The 12,950-nt window shown below is 36.0% G+C and overlaps 1 protein-coding gene across 2 annotated transcripts in view; it reads right to left on the minus strand.

Moving 5' to 3' along the window:
* Positions 1–747: 747 nt before the first annotated feature.
* Positions 748–12,950, minus strand: part of MYZAP (myocardial zonula adherens protein) — a 44,828-nt gene continuing 32,625 nt past the window's right edge. Inside the window, exons 11-13 of one of the 2 annotated variants that reach the window (XM_090148797.1) lie at positions 6,361–6,444; positions 5,626–5,726; positions 748–4,320 (exon numbers count right to left, since the gene is read on the minus strand). In XM_090148797.1, the coding sequence (XP_090004923.1) occupies positions 4,215–4,320; positions 5,626–5,726; positions 6,361–6,444 (291 nt within the window). In that variant the 3' untranslated portion in view covers positions 748–4,214. Of the gene's footprint in view, positions 4,321–5,625; positions 5,727–6,360; positions 6,445–7,518; positions 12,493–12,950 lie in introns of those variants that run through there. The other variant, XM_090148798.1, reaches the window with a different exon arrangement.

Raw genomic sequence — 12,950 nt, forward strand, 5'->3', positions numbered from 1 at the left:
TTCTGTACAGAATTACACACTAACTTCACACAATACTTCTTACCTGTTTGCTTATTTATCCACATCTAAAAGTCTCCAGATGTCAAAATGAGGATTTAAAGCCTCTCTCAAAAACTTGAGAAAGCAACTCGCAGAATCCTATTTTCTAATACCATCACTGAGCATGATCTCAGTATGATTTTATGATGTACTTTTGTCAGTCTCTGCTGAAGAGACATACACGGGAAGATTAATGAGGTAAAAGCTTCACATTCTACAGTTGAGTATTGCAAATCACTAACACTGTAAATGTAATGTTTGAAAACACTCTTTGTAATTAGTTGACATGGAAGATAAATTGCTATTATCAATGAGTGGAAATAAACTTTAAAAACAACAACAACAAAGCACTGGGCCACATTCATCCCAATTTCATTCTTCTGAAAGCTGGAGGGCAACATCCCAGCTGCAGTCGGATGTTATCTGTGGGAACTGATTTTACTGATTCATTTGTGAGAGTGTTACGTTGCCCACGTCTTGTTTATCCTCTGCAAGTCAATAGTTCTTTATTCTACAAAAGAGTTCATCTACTTTTGTTACTTGGCTTTGAGAAGTGTCTTTAGTCTTTAGCTAGGGAGTGTCTTCCTGTTCTCAAGAGCACATCTGCCAACAGAAATACTGACGAGGTTTCCAGGCTGCAGAGCAACCACTTTTGCATTCAGACATGTTTTGAACAAACAAGATTATGTAGAGTAAAACTTGCAAGGTTTTAAGGTAAGTTTATTTCTGAATATTTACACATCAGAATAGAAATTTTAAATACAATATTTATTACAGTTCATCCTTTTCAAGTCTTACATACAGGATGTTTTAAAAGCATACAGTGTAACTGCACTATTTACACAGCATGTATGAAAACTGTATCCCAAAATACTTTCCAGAAGATCTGGAATAAATCACAGAATAACACTTACCGTGGTACAAATGAAGTCATATAATTGACTTATATTTGATGCACTTCCTGGAACCTACCTATATGGCTTTTATTGATGTTTACAGAAATTTTACTAGTTTCTAATGTTATAGTACTAAGCATTCCAATCTCAATTTGACAAAACTTGTACTGAAGTGTTAAAGTCTTTTCAGCCAGATTTGTTATTATCTCTGCTAATTTACATTGCTATTGATTTGACTGGAAAGCTCTATATTTTCATGTAAAACAGTTATATGAATACTGTTCCTGTCCTGCTCTTCACAGCTACCAAATTTAGGCCAATAGTTCAATCAAATAATGGTCATCCAACGCACTGAATGTCAAAATACAATACAGCATAAATAGAGTTTATATGGAAAACTTGTGCAGGAAATATTTCTGCAGTCTGGGTGCAGTTTTGAGCAGATGATCACCATTTTGCAAGTCTCAAAGCCAAAGTATTTTCAGAGATATTCTCAGGAATATGTTAGAAGCAGAATGAAGTTCCTTTTGAAGTCTGTATCAAAACCTTCTGATATTTCATCCTGCTCTCTACTCTAGTCAGAGCATTTAGCTATGAGACTCTGTTTTCTGAATTCTGGCTCAAACCAGACAGATCAATGAAGTATTTTTACTTAATTAAACTTTACAATTAATGTCTTTCTATCACATCAACTTGTATTTCCTTTTATCTATAAATAAAATCTTTATCAGTTAATCTGTTTTTGAACATAACTCACTAATCACAGTTCATAAATACAATCCTGAAACCAGATTGTTTGGGCACATAAAATGGTAACAGGCTGCTAATGAACTGAGGCTGCATCCATAATGGATATTAGCATGCCCATTTGGGCGTAAGTCTTCAGTATTTTTCTCTTCAAACCACATTGTCCAAATAACAGCTAGTCATTTTTGCTGCTATAGGCCACTAGAGGGAGATATGATTACACACATACAAAAATTGTGCCTGAAATATGGGTTGGGCCATTACCCATCATCTTTGGGGTTCATCAGTAAACACTTCCATTTAAAATGTTTTTGTATTTAAAGTTCCACTTCAAGATCTTCATTGTACACAACGTAATTAACTAGGCATTGATCAAATTAACTGTTATTTGGGAACTCAATCTCCCAAACACACTCAATCATGACAACTTCAATCAAGAACACTCTATGTGGGGTTGAGACTACAACTTCTCCATGCATCAGCTGTTTTCTCATCTTTGATATTCCAGTATTTGGTATTCCTCTGCTTTGCACAATGAGGTGCTTTGCCTGGAGGACTTTTTATAGGGAGTAGAATTCTTGATTCTCAGGGACCTCCCTTTCAAGCCCTTTCCTTCTCCTCTGGGAGAAGCTACTTAAGTAAATGTGTGTTATAATTTCTGTTCACTAAGGCAACAGCTATTTTTCTTTTCCCTTTTGATATCTAGGAGATATTCACTCCATCACATGCATACTAAACACAAGTTTCCGTTTAGAGCTATTAAGTTAACTTGGTAAAAACTTTGAATTTTTCATTTTAAAAGTAATACTGAGCAACTGTTAATGTTTGTGACTTCTATCCCAATAAAGATTACAGGCTTACCTCAACAGTAGATAGATTACATTTTTGTCAATGGCTTCGACTGCAGTATTTCTTGAATTCTACATATAAAATAATCCACAATACTGCATCTGACTTTTTAGAAAGAAAGACCATTCTAAGTTCTCAAGAATTGATCAGGTCATAAGGAAAAAAATAGCTTACGTGCAGAGGGATGATGATCCAAGCATAAAAGCTGGAGAAATTTGAGTTTCCCATTTTATTTTGCTTTTGCTTTAATTACATCAAGCAATTTATTTTTCTGTGAGGTACTTGTACTGCATCAAGACATCCTCCACTCCATGCTCCAGTACAGACTTCTTTACTTAGTAGTTAAACAGCACAGTTACAGAATAAACAAGGATTTCTAGCAAGTTAAGAAAACCATGAAGGAATGCAGAAATAAGACTGGGATTATGAGTTAAGTATTATTATTTTAAATACAATTTTGAGTATATTAACTGAACAGAGAGTACTGAATTTAAGAACTTGCATTAGACTGTAGATAAAAGTAATCACTTCATGCAGCCCTGTGGCAAGGTGAACACCTCTTGGGGTTCACATTCAATACAAGAATTATACAAAACACTTGTTTGTTTTCGATAGCAGTTGCTGTAATAGAAAAAAACTTGCCACACATTGATGGTAACAGGACTACAAGAAAATACTAAACTAAACTTATTTCAATAAAACTGGGAGACAAAAATAAAATGTAAAAACTAAGACTATATAAATAAATTCAGTTGTTAGATGCAGTCATTCTGCTGATACTCAGAAGTCGGGGATAAGATTTTAAGTGTTTGTTGGGAATGAAAGCATACTCAAAATCAAAATAATCATTCAGGATGTGGGAATGGCAGGAACTGCAGAAGGTTACTGTAGGCAAAATGCTGTTCAGTGAAAATTCCTTCCTGTAATGCAAAAGCAATTTTAAAAAAGCAGCGGGGATTTTCCTACCCAGTCACTAGTGGATGTATCACCAATGGTCACTCTGCTCTGTGACTAGGAAGTACAAACCACGTATTCATCCAATAAAGCAAAATCCATCATAAAGCTGCTATATCACTTAATATTTTCAACAACAAACACAACATTCATCTGCATGCATAAAGGGAATTTCCTGAGAACATCCCAGTTGTATTTCTCCCTCTCAGCAAGAGAATGCTGGTTCCTAGTCAACTTGTTCTGTGTGAATGGAGCCCTCAGTCACCGCAGGTCTCTATGGTAAGTATGAACAGCTCTCACACTCTGTACACAAAGGAGGAGCTTTGAGATTAATGCCCCCTGCCAAGGTAGTTTTAGATTCTGTTTCTAGTAGTACTGAAAACAAAATAGAGATTCGTCGTACAAATGAAATTAGAACACATTTGAAGAAAATCTGTACAGCTATACAACCCCTTCCTTGTAGGTATTTGAAATGACACATTGCACTAGACAGCTTCTAAAGAAGCAATATAGACTGCAGTTTCATTCATCCCATTTCTTGCCTATCTCCCTCACAGTTAATGTCAGTAGTAACTTCAGATAGGAAGCTACTAAAAAGCTGCTTTCAGGATAAATTTAGCAAGACTCCATGCTGCTGTTCTTCTCTATGACTTGATAAAAATTTATCTAATCAAGCTGCAAAGGCGCAAAATACTTGTTTGTATTTAGAAAGCACATTGACTTGAATGCTCAAGAGGTACTGTTCTTTGTGCTATATTCCAACACTCTCTTGAATGGGGTGTATGTCCTCATTGGCCTTGTGCTTTCAGGAGATCTTCCGTTATCATTACATGTACTGTTGAGGATACAAAAAAAAAAAATTGCAGGGTTAATGTCAGAGCATCAGACAACTGGGCTGAAACTGACACTGCAATAAACCTGTGCCCTGTTATTGATAGGCTAAAATTAAACTATTCAATGTGTTTGGTATATTTATTTTATATAATGCTGCAAATAATATTTGATAAAAAACATGCCATGCAAGTATCTACTAGAGCTCATATTGGAATATCCAGCAATAAGCTGCTTGGCCTAAAGATCCTAAAGACAGTAAAATCAAATGTAAGGACACAATTAACTGTGAAATATAATACCATAAAATCTAAACAGTATAGAGGTCAAAGATAAATATAAAAACTAGGAAAAGCATCAGATAACTGGGGCTGCGGTTATGTGAAAGAGGGACCCAGAGGGGACAACAGAGATGTTGGTGTCCTGGGTGAAAAACAACAGTCTGTGACATTTCAGAGCCATTGCAATATGCTTTAGGCAGAACACTGACGTGAGTGTATTTTTAAACTAGGAAGGAAAATTTTAGTGTGCATTGCAGCTTACTGTATTCATATGCTAATTTACATCAAACAAAATGATTCAATTTGCAGGGCAGTTGAGATGAACTAGTTTACCTGTTGGTAGTTAAAGTGATATACATTGATCCTCCTTACCTTCCTTGTGGCGATTTTCTTGGGGAGAGATTCAAGCCAAAGTTGATAGCATTGCTACCAGGTCTCAGTGCAACCCTATTGCAGTGTTTGGAATTAAGGAAGGGGAAGTGGAGAAGGGAGGCCTGAACTTTACCCATTGTCAGAGAACAGAGAAAGGTATCCCAGTGTGCAAGTGATGATCTGTGCTGTTTACTTGGCAGTAGTCCACTTAGAACTAGGACAGTTCCAAAAATTTCTGCAGTTCTAGACTGCTACTGTTGGTGTTACCTCCCCTTTAAAATGGTCATGGATGCCTTTTGTGGAACATAAACAATAAAGCATTCATGAAGCCAGCACTGAACAAGCTCAGGGCAGTGCTGTCCGTTGTCTCCTGCTGTGGTGCTGGCAGACACAATTCATCAATATTTTCCACATTTCACAAAGTCAGATATCTTTACTTCTAGCTTTTCACATTACTGCAACTAAGCACCAAGAGTCTGTAATAAATTTGCATCTAAAAATGCTCAAGTCATTGAATTACATTACATCTTGTATCTACCAGGTGCTGAGCGAGGAACATTTTGCAGAACTCAACAATCCACTCTAACAGTGTCCTAACATAGTGCTGATAAGGGACATTGTGAAGAAGTTTGCTATAAACAAGGAAATTGAAATACCTAGATGGAAGATCACATCCTACACCAGCATCTCTGGTTTCTACATTGGTCTTTGGTTGATTTTCCATTAAATAGTCCAATTTATCTTGTAATTCTTTATTCTGGAAAACAATGATTTTCAACACAAGTTTATTTTAGTTATGTTAATTAGTTATGTCAATTAAATGAGAAAATACAATTCCAATCTGGCTTTTCTCCATAATAAATAAAAATATTCACTGAGAAAATAAACGGTCCTTATTTCTGGAGAATACAATAAATTAAAACAATCATGTTTTTTCAGCAGCTTCTGTTTTAAGAACTTATGACATTGTTATAAAATTGTATGATAGCAAAGCTAACACGAAATTGTACATCTATCCCCATTCATTGGGAAGATAAAGCCATCGCCTGGAGCATGGATGTGTGGAAATATGGTGGCCCTCATGACCACCAAAACCCCAGGCTACCTAATACTCATCCTTGTTATCTCCTGCTGCTTACTGGAACCTACTTCCCTCTCCCCAGGAAGCTGAGAAACAACAAACAACAACACAAACTTTATCTCTATAATGGAAATATCCAGACTTTGTATTACAAACATTCATCTTGTGACAGGTGTTTAATTTCAGCAAACTTTTGTTTATTGAAGAATAGCAAATATATGAAGTAAATATGCATTTAAGCAGCATCAGGTGACACCAGTTCTAATTTTATTGGGTTTCAGAAAACAATCACAATTATATAATGCCTTACCTCACATTCTAAGAAAGAAATCTTTTCTAAAAGCTGTATTATAAATAATTCCTTTTCTTTGACTTTCTTTCTTAGCATTTCAATCTGCGAAGAAAAATAAAGACATTTGGTCTAATGGGGTTGGGAAAAGGAGGAAGAAGCCTTAGATACTGCAGGAAGAAAAGATATTTGATTTTATTACATTTTTATTAATGTTGTTTGTTTATATAAAGATCATATATGTATACTAACATGGATTTTATCTGCATTTAGCTGGACACAAAATGTAAACTCAAACATTGTCACGCAACAAAGCAAACTTGAGAAAAATCTCTCTCTGATTTAACTGCCTTTGCTCTAGACAATTTTAACTAAACCCAAAAATACGGTGCACATCTGATAGTTTCTTGAAGGTCTTATTTGTTCAGTTCTTTTAAAATTAGCTGCACTGGAGCTGTTGTATCTTAGTGCAGTTCTTTATGGAAGACAAGATGACCAGAGTATATTCTGGGATTTTTGCTAATCAGTGAGTGGCACAAGATCTTCTACATTAAATCCGTCCTTGCTACCAGGATAGGCAGGTAAGGCCAAAGAAATGGGGCACGCCCTGGGTTTCATAACAATCCCTTCTTGCTGGCCCAAAGTTGGTCTCCTTGCATGACAACAAGAAAACTGTTAAAAGATCCATGCATAATAAAGAATAGGCATTCATTTTTTATAAAACCTCCTGGAGAATAAGTTTGCTATATTTTGTCAAGTTACTGTTTGGTTACGAGTTTCCCAAACTTAAGGAAAAAAGTAAAAAGTAATTTTAATAAAAACTCAGTGAATTTTACCAAAATGAAATCTTTTATAGGATAGCCAAGTTGAAATAAAGCAAAGCTCATGATAGTTTTTTGGGTTTTTTTCTTATCTGGCAGTTACAATGTTACACTGATATATAAGACAGTTTGACCATTTCCAAATGCCAGGCCAGATTTTCTATGTACTCTCACCAATCACTAACTTTTTTTTTAAATTTTGTGAAAGCACATTAAAAAAGACCTTCAAAACCCACCAGTGTGAAACTTTTCAGTCTGGAAACAATGATTAGTAGAAGTATCCTGCTAAAAAAAAGAATTATAAAACACTCAAAAGTACATTAATTAAAACTCTCAGTACTACTCAGAGTAGTACTCTCACCCTCTCGCCCAAAAATCTATAGTGCAACAAAAAGCAAAGAAGCAAAATAGATGCATAAATTAATCCAAAGTTATAAAATCACCAAATCAACTTCACTTCAGTATTTCTAATTCCCAGTTATCATTGACACAGTTATCAGTATTACTGGAAAAAGGTAAAATGTAAATGTTATGAAGTATGTGCTTTCAGCTGAAGTTACAGAATATACGAGTGCTGTCATCATCCATCTTTCTATCTTTCCCAAAATCAGATACTCAATTTCTTTTCTTTAAAGTGCATGCAAAAATCATCTATGTCATCTAAAGGTATTACTATTTCAGTCTTCTGATCACAGAAATCCAAAGCTTGTAGCATATTCAGAATTTCAGAGTGGCACAATGGTATCTCATTCTGATCTTCATAATTAATTACAATTTTGTTTGATACTATGACTAAATTAAGCCACTAGGTGAACAGCTTCAGTCCTACCAGTGAATTCCACTTGAAAAAAGACAAATGGTTCTTTTAGAATTTTTAAGTGGATCTTCTCTATTAATATTTTATTCTACTATGCACACAAGTAAATAATTATAACACCGGGAATCAATACAATGCAAAGTTGACTGAAGCTAAGTGCAGCTATGGGATCAGAGGAGGATTTTGTCCAATTCTTCCTTTTGAATGTAATACAGCCTATTCTGTTTTTAGAGGAAGACTGACAAATTGCTTCCTCCTCTTCCCAAACACAAACTCCAACTGCAAAAAAGACATGCTGTAATTTTGCAGGTATGCTACTGCTTTTTTGGTGAAAATCCTCTGAAGACTGGCAGAATGGGCAACAGAACTCCCTGCCTCCTTTTGATGTATTTATATAACATCAGTCAGAACGCACTACATCAACATATTTTGGCCTCCTATAGAATTTTAATATATGCCTTCTCTTTCTAACATATGGAGAAGAGCCAACATTGTGCTACATTATCACACACAAACAAACATATTCTAGCAGTAAAACAGAATGGAGTGACAAAACTATGCAGATTACAGATATGACAAGGCTGTTAATTAAGTAGTTTATATAAAACCTTTTGGTGGATTTTTACAACATTGTGAAATCAGTCCAAGACAGATGTACAAATCAAACGCATTTCGTAGAAATTAAATTCAGCAGTTGTTAAAATTGGAGGGGCTCTTTCAGGGCCAGGAAAACAACAGTACTTCTGCCTCCTCCCCAGATGCAGCAGAGTGACTCTGTGAGGCCACTGCAGAAGGAAAGCAGGCAAGAACACTGCAGGGCACCCCTTTTCCATATAGGCACACTGCAGCCCCCAGCACTAGTTGTTTCAGCACTACTGCTAAAGGGCTAAAACAACTCCCAACAAATTTTTGAAGCACCATTAAGCCTACCCACAGACTTGACATGGATGACACATCCCACCAGAGTAGTTTACTATAAAAGTTTATTTACTGAATAAAAATATGAGCACACATTGTGTCCTGCCATTAGCATAGGGAAGACCAAGAGTGAACAAGCCAGATTAGATTACACTTCAAGGTGGACATTCACTTACAGAAAAGCAGGAATAAGTTTGGAGGCTGATATTAATACATTACTGTATTAAATAAAGTCTATATTCAGTTAATTTAAATAAGACACATTGCATAAAGAGCGATAGTTTCCTTTGATAGAGGAATGTAAGAAGAACAGTGGCTCATAATGCTGATATTGGGTAAAAGTTCTTCAAAAATAATATTAATGACTTAATACCTAATGTTTGGGTGTTTTTTTTTTTCATTAAAAAGATGTTAGTTATAGCAAACTAAACTTAAGATAATAATGCTTACAGCACCATGAATGTATATTGCACAAAACCAAGTCTTGAGAGGGTCTTTGATCCAAGGAGTGAGAGAAAAACTAACAGATGACAGAGCAATAGATTTTGACTTTTCGTTTAACATAAGGTAAGGACAAGGAAAGGAGAAGCAGGATAGTTCAAACACTATACTGAACTAAGGGCCCAAGTGGTGGCCAGAGCAGTCTAACATTAGAAACAAATCAGTACAAGTCAAAGACTCTGAACTTCCCTGGACTGACTCATTGCTGGACTGACTCCAATCCAAAAATATCACCAAAATCTTCCTATGTTTTCTATGAGCAATACCCAAAGCCTGTAATCCACCTCATCCTGCTGTGTCTGCAGACTTAAGCATTTCAGTTCCCTGCCAATTCAGCAACTAGCTCCCAAATCTGGATTTTACAAAACTACCCTCTCAGATTTCGCCATCGCTTTCTACAAGCACTACAGAAGTATATGCTTCAGCGTCTCTCCTTCCAATCTTGTCTACTGCTCAGACTCTTCCCCTGCACTGTTCTTCCCTGCCTTGAGCTGCAAGATTCACTAGCCATTCTTTTCCCTCCAATTCTCCACCAGTATTTCTTCACATTCACATAAGCAATTAAAATTTTTTTAACAACATAATTTGTATTAATGACTCAACCATTCCTTTGGAGACAATTGTCCTAACAGTATAATTATGAATTTAGCAATCCTGAGACACACCATCAACCTTTGATCTTTCACTTCATTCTCCCTTAGCAAACCTACTCAACTGCATTTATTGCTCTTGCTTTTCCTTTTCATGTTGGGTGACTGCTGACTATTCCAGAAATTGGGAAGGAAACAGCAACAAGGCCCAAATGACAGCATTGTAACTTACCTGGTCTTCCAAGGAATGATTGGCACCATGTGCTTTTCAGCAATACCTCTGCCAAACCCCACTTCAATTCCCCCACACTTGGCACAGTGTGGCACCTGATCTCTCACAGTCATGGCCAGATCCATAAAAATCCTGCAGATTGTGTTAGATGTACAGCTTACATTGCACATATGCAGTGCAACTTACAGTGATGGGAATCAGCACATCATGGGCAACGTGAATGTTGCTGAATTTATCTAATAGCTGAGAAATAATATCGCCACAGCACTTTTTCCTCTAAGTTCCCTCCACTCTTTATCATAGTTCTACTGCTGTTACAACCTCTATATATTCTCCTTCTTCTAAAACCTCAAGGTCACATTGCTCAAACTCCCCCAGATTCCAGACAGTAACCTTTTCTTGCAGTACCTCCCAGAAAATTCAATTCTTGTCCACCCTATCAGTGAAGATATAATTATTTCTCACTATAGAATCCTACAGGTTTGTCAGTGTATCTCCTCAAATACCAGATGAATTTGTCATGCTACTTGAAAGGGCGGTGTAAATACTTTCTGGGATGAACAGCACTTCTGAATTTCTCTTGCCCCATCAATCAACTTTGCTTCAGTAAAGATGGAAAGCTAGATGTACAAGTCAACAGCATTAAATTGATTTCATGGGTAGAACAACTAAGAACAGTCAAGAGGAGATTCATGAGACTTAAAAGGAAATTCTGGAGAAGTAAGCAGTGTTATTAGAAAGGAAATCAAGAGAATTACAAAGCAAATAAGAGATAAAGTACTGAAAGAGAGAATTCAAGTGTTCAATCACAGAACATTGATAAAGTCTGAAATAGCAAACCTGATTTTATTCTGCATACTTAGTCACAGTACTGGAGGCTGAAAATATGCAGTGAATTATTGAATTAGAACAGATCCAGCTGTTAGGTAAATTCAACATTTACCACTTTATACTGCCAATCAATTTCAAATATTTCTCAGAATATGACAGTGCTATTATAGTTAAGTGTTAGATATTATTCAAGTATAGTATATTTTCCTTATAACACTGATACAGAGACATTAAACACACTGGTCATAAATATAACTCAACACAGGACAAACACATTACATTATATAAAACAAGACAGACAAGACATTGAAACATCAGCCTGAACTCTCAGAAACAGCTGCTGTACAAGGAAAGCAAGATTTTACTCAAGATTCCAAAATTTCACTGGAACTTAAGTAGTATTTATCAGAGTCTAGTGTTTAAATTTTGTTCAGGGAACATGATACAGCAAACAGGAATGAGCATCTTTTTTTAAAAAAAATCCTCCTTAGTTATGCTGTGTGACCCCTCAATACTTCTTGTAATTTTAAAACTCCTATTTTATGTAAAGAAGTAACAACTGATTAATCCAAATTATTGCATTGTCTAAAGTAGTCAGCTGTATGAATACATCACAGCAGTCTTTAATGTGCATCTACTGCTGAAGTAGGACCACAGGGCCAACATGTTCTAATGGACTATAAACACCCACACCTTGTCTAACTCTTCAACTCAACTATTTAGGAACTACTTCAGTAGTGCATAAGAGTCCTAATTAATGATTTGGCCAGGCAGTTCCTAACTGAAAGCACAGGTGGTATGCAGATATAAACACTCTCACCAAAACACAGTTGTGCTTCTTCTTTTGACAGTACACAAGCAATGTATTGCATTGCTCAAGTCCACCGAGATGTGCCAAACTCATGAACAAAGCAGGGCAGGGAGAGGGTATTAGTTATGTTCTGCCATATATCCTCTTCTTCCAGGCTCCTAAGGTGGCTTTCTTTCTGCATTTGTTCTTGTGTCTTTTTTTTTTTTTTTTTTTTTCCCTTTTCTCTTTATTGTTTTGGTTTTAATGTATGTACTATATAAAGCAGATTTTGGTTAATAATAATCTGGCATCTGTCTGTGACTGCTAATTCCATCTTCTCATCCTTCTGTGTGGCTTCCTTTACTTGACTTAAAATTAAAACTGTACTTCCATATTAAAGTTGGCTATTTTTCAGTTTGTCTGGAGTTCTTGATAGAGAAGTTTTCAGCAGGTTATTAAGTCTTTAGTGGGAAAATTTCTTCTTTATTCTCCATTTGTGCAACATAAAACATCATTCACTCATTAGTACTTTGTCCTTTCACGCAAGTATCTTCTGCAACAGAACAGGATACGGCTTCCCTCTGGTGTTTGGTCACCTTTTATTATCCAACGAATCTGAGACTAAAGCTGGAGAACAGCTCATGGGCCATCACCTAGAGACAGTTCAATTCAGTAGTTAGGGAATTCCATGAGAAATCTGAGTTCCGTAGATAATTTTGTGCCATGGAATCAAATATCCTTCTCTCTTTTCAGACCCCTTCAGAACAGCTCCCTGTATCTGCATCAATCCATTCACATTGCTTACAAATCTAAATGCTTATTTTCTCCCCTCTCCTCTTCTTAACAATGTAATAATGTTACACATAAAGTAAGCTTTCCGTGGCATGAAACTGCAATCCATTTCAATTTCATTTGCACAGATTTCAAATGAAAAGATCTTCTAATCTTACCAGGTTTGAAATGGAGATAGTGTCAATAAATGCTTTTGTTGCTTATTTGAATTTTGCATTTCATTTGAAGATTTTTAGCTGTATTATCTTAAACTTAACTGCTTCCTATTTCCTACACTGGCACAGATTGGAAAAACTGGCTGACCACATAGAACGGATAA

Source organism: Phasianus colchicus, chromosome 12 (assembly GCF_987193195.1).
Source record: "Phasianus colchicus chromosome 12, bPhaCol1.hap1.1, whole genome shotgun sequence".
In the NCBI taxonomy this organism is placed as follows: Eukaryota; Metazoa; Chordata; class Aves; order Galliformes; family Phasianidae; genus Phasianus; species Phasianus colchicus.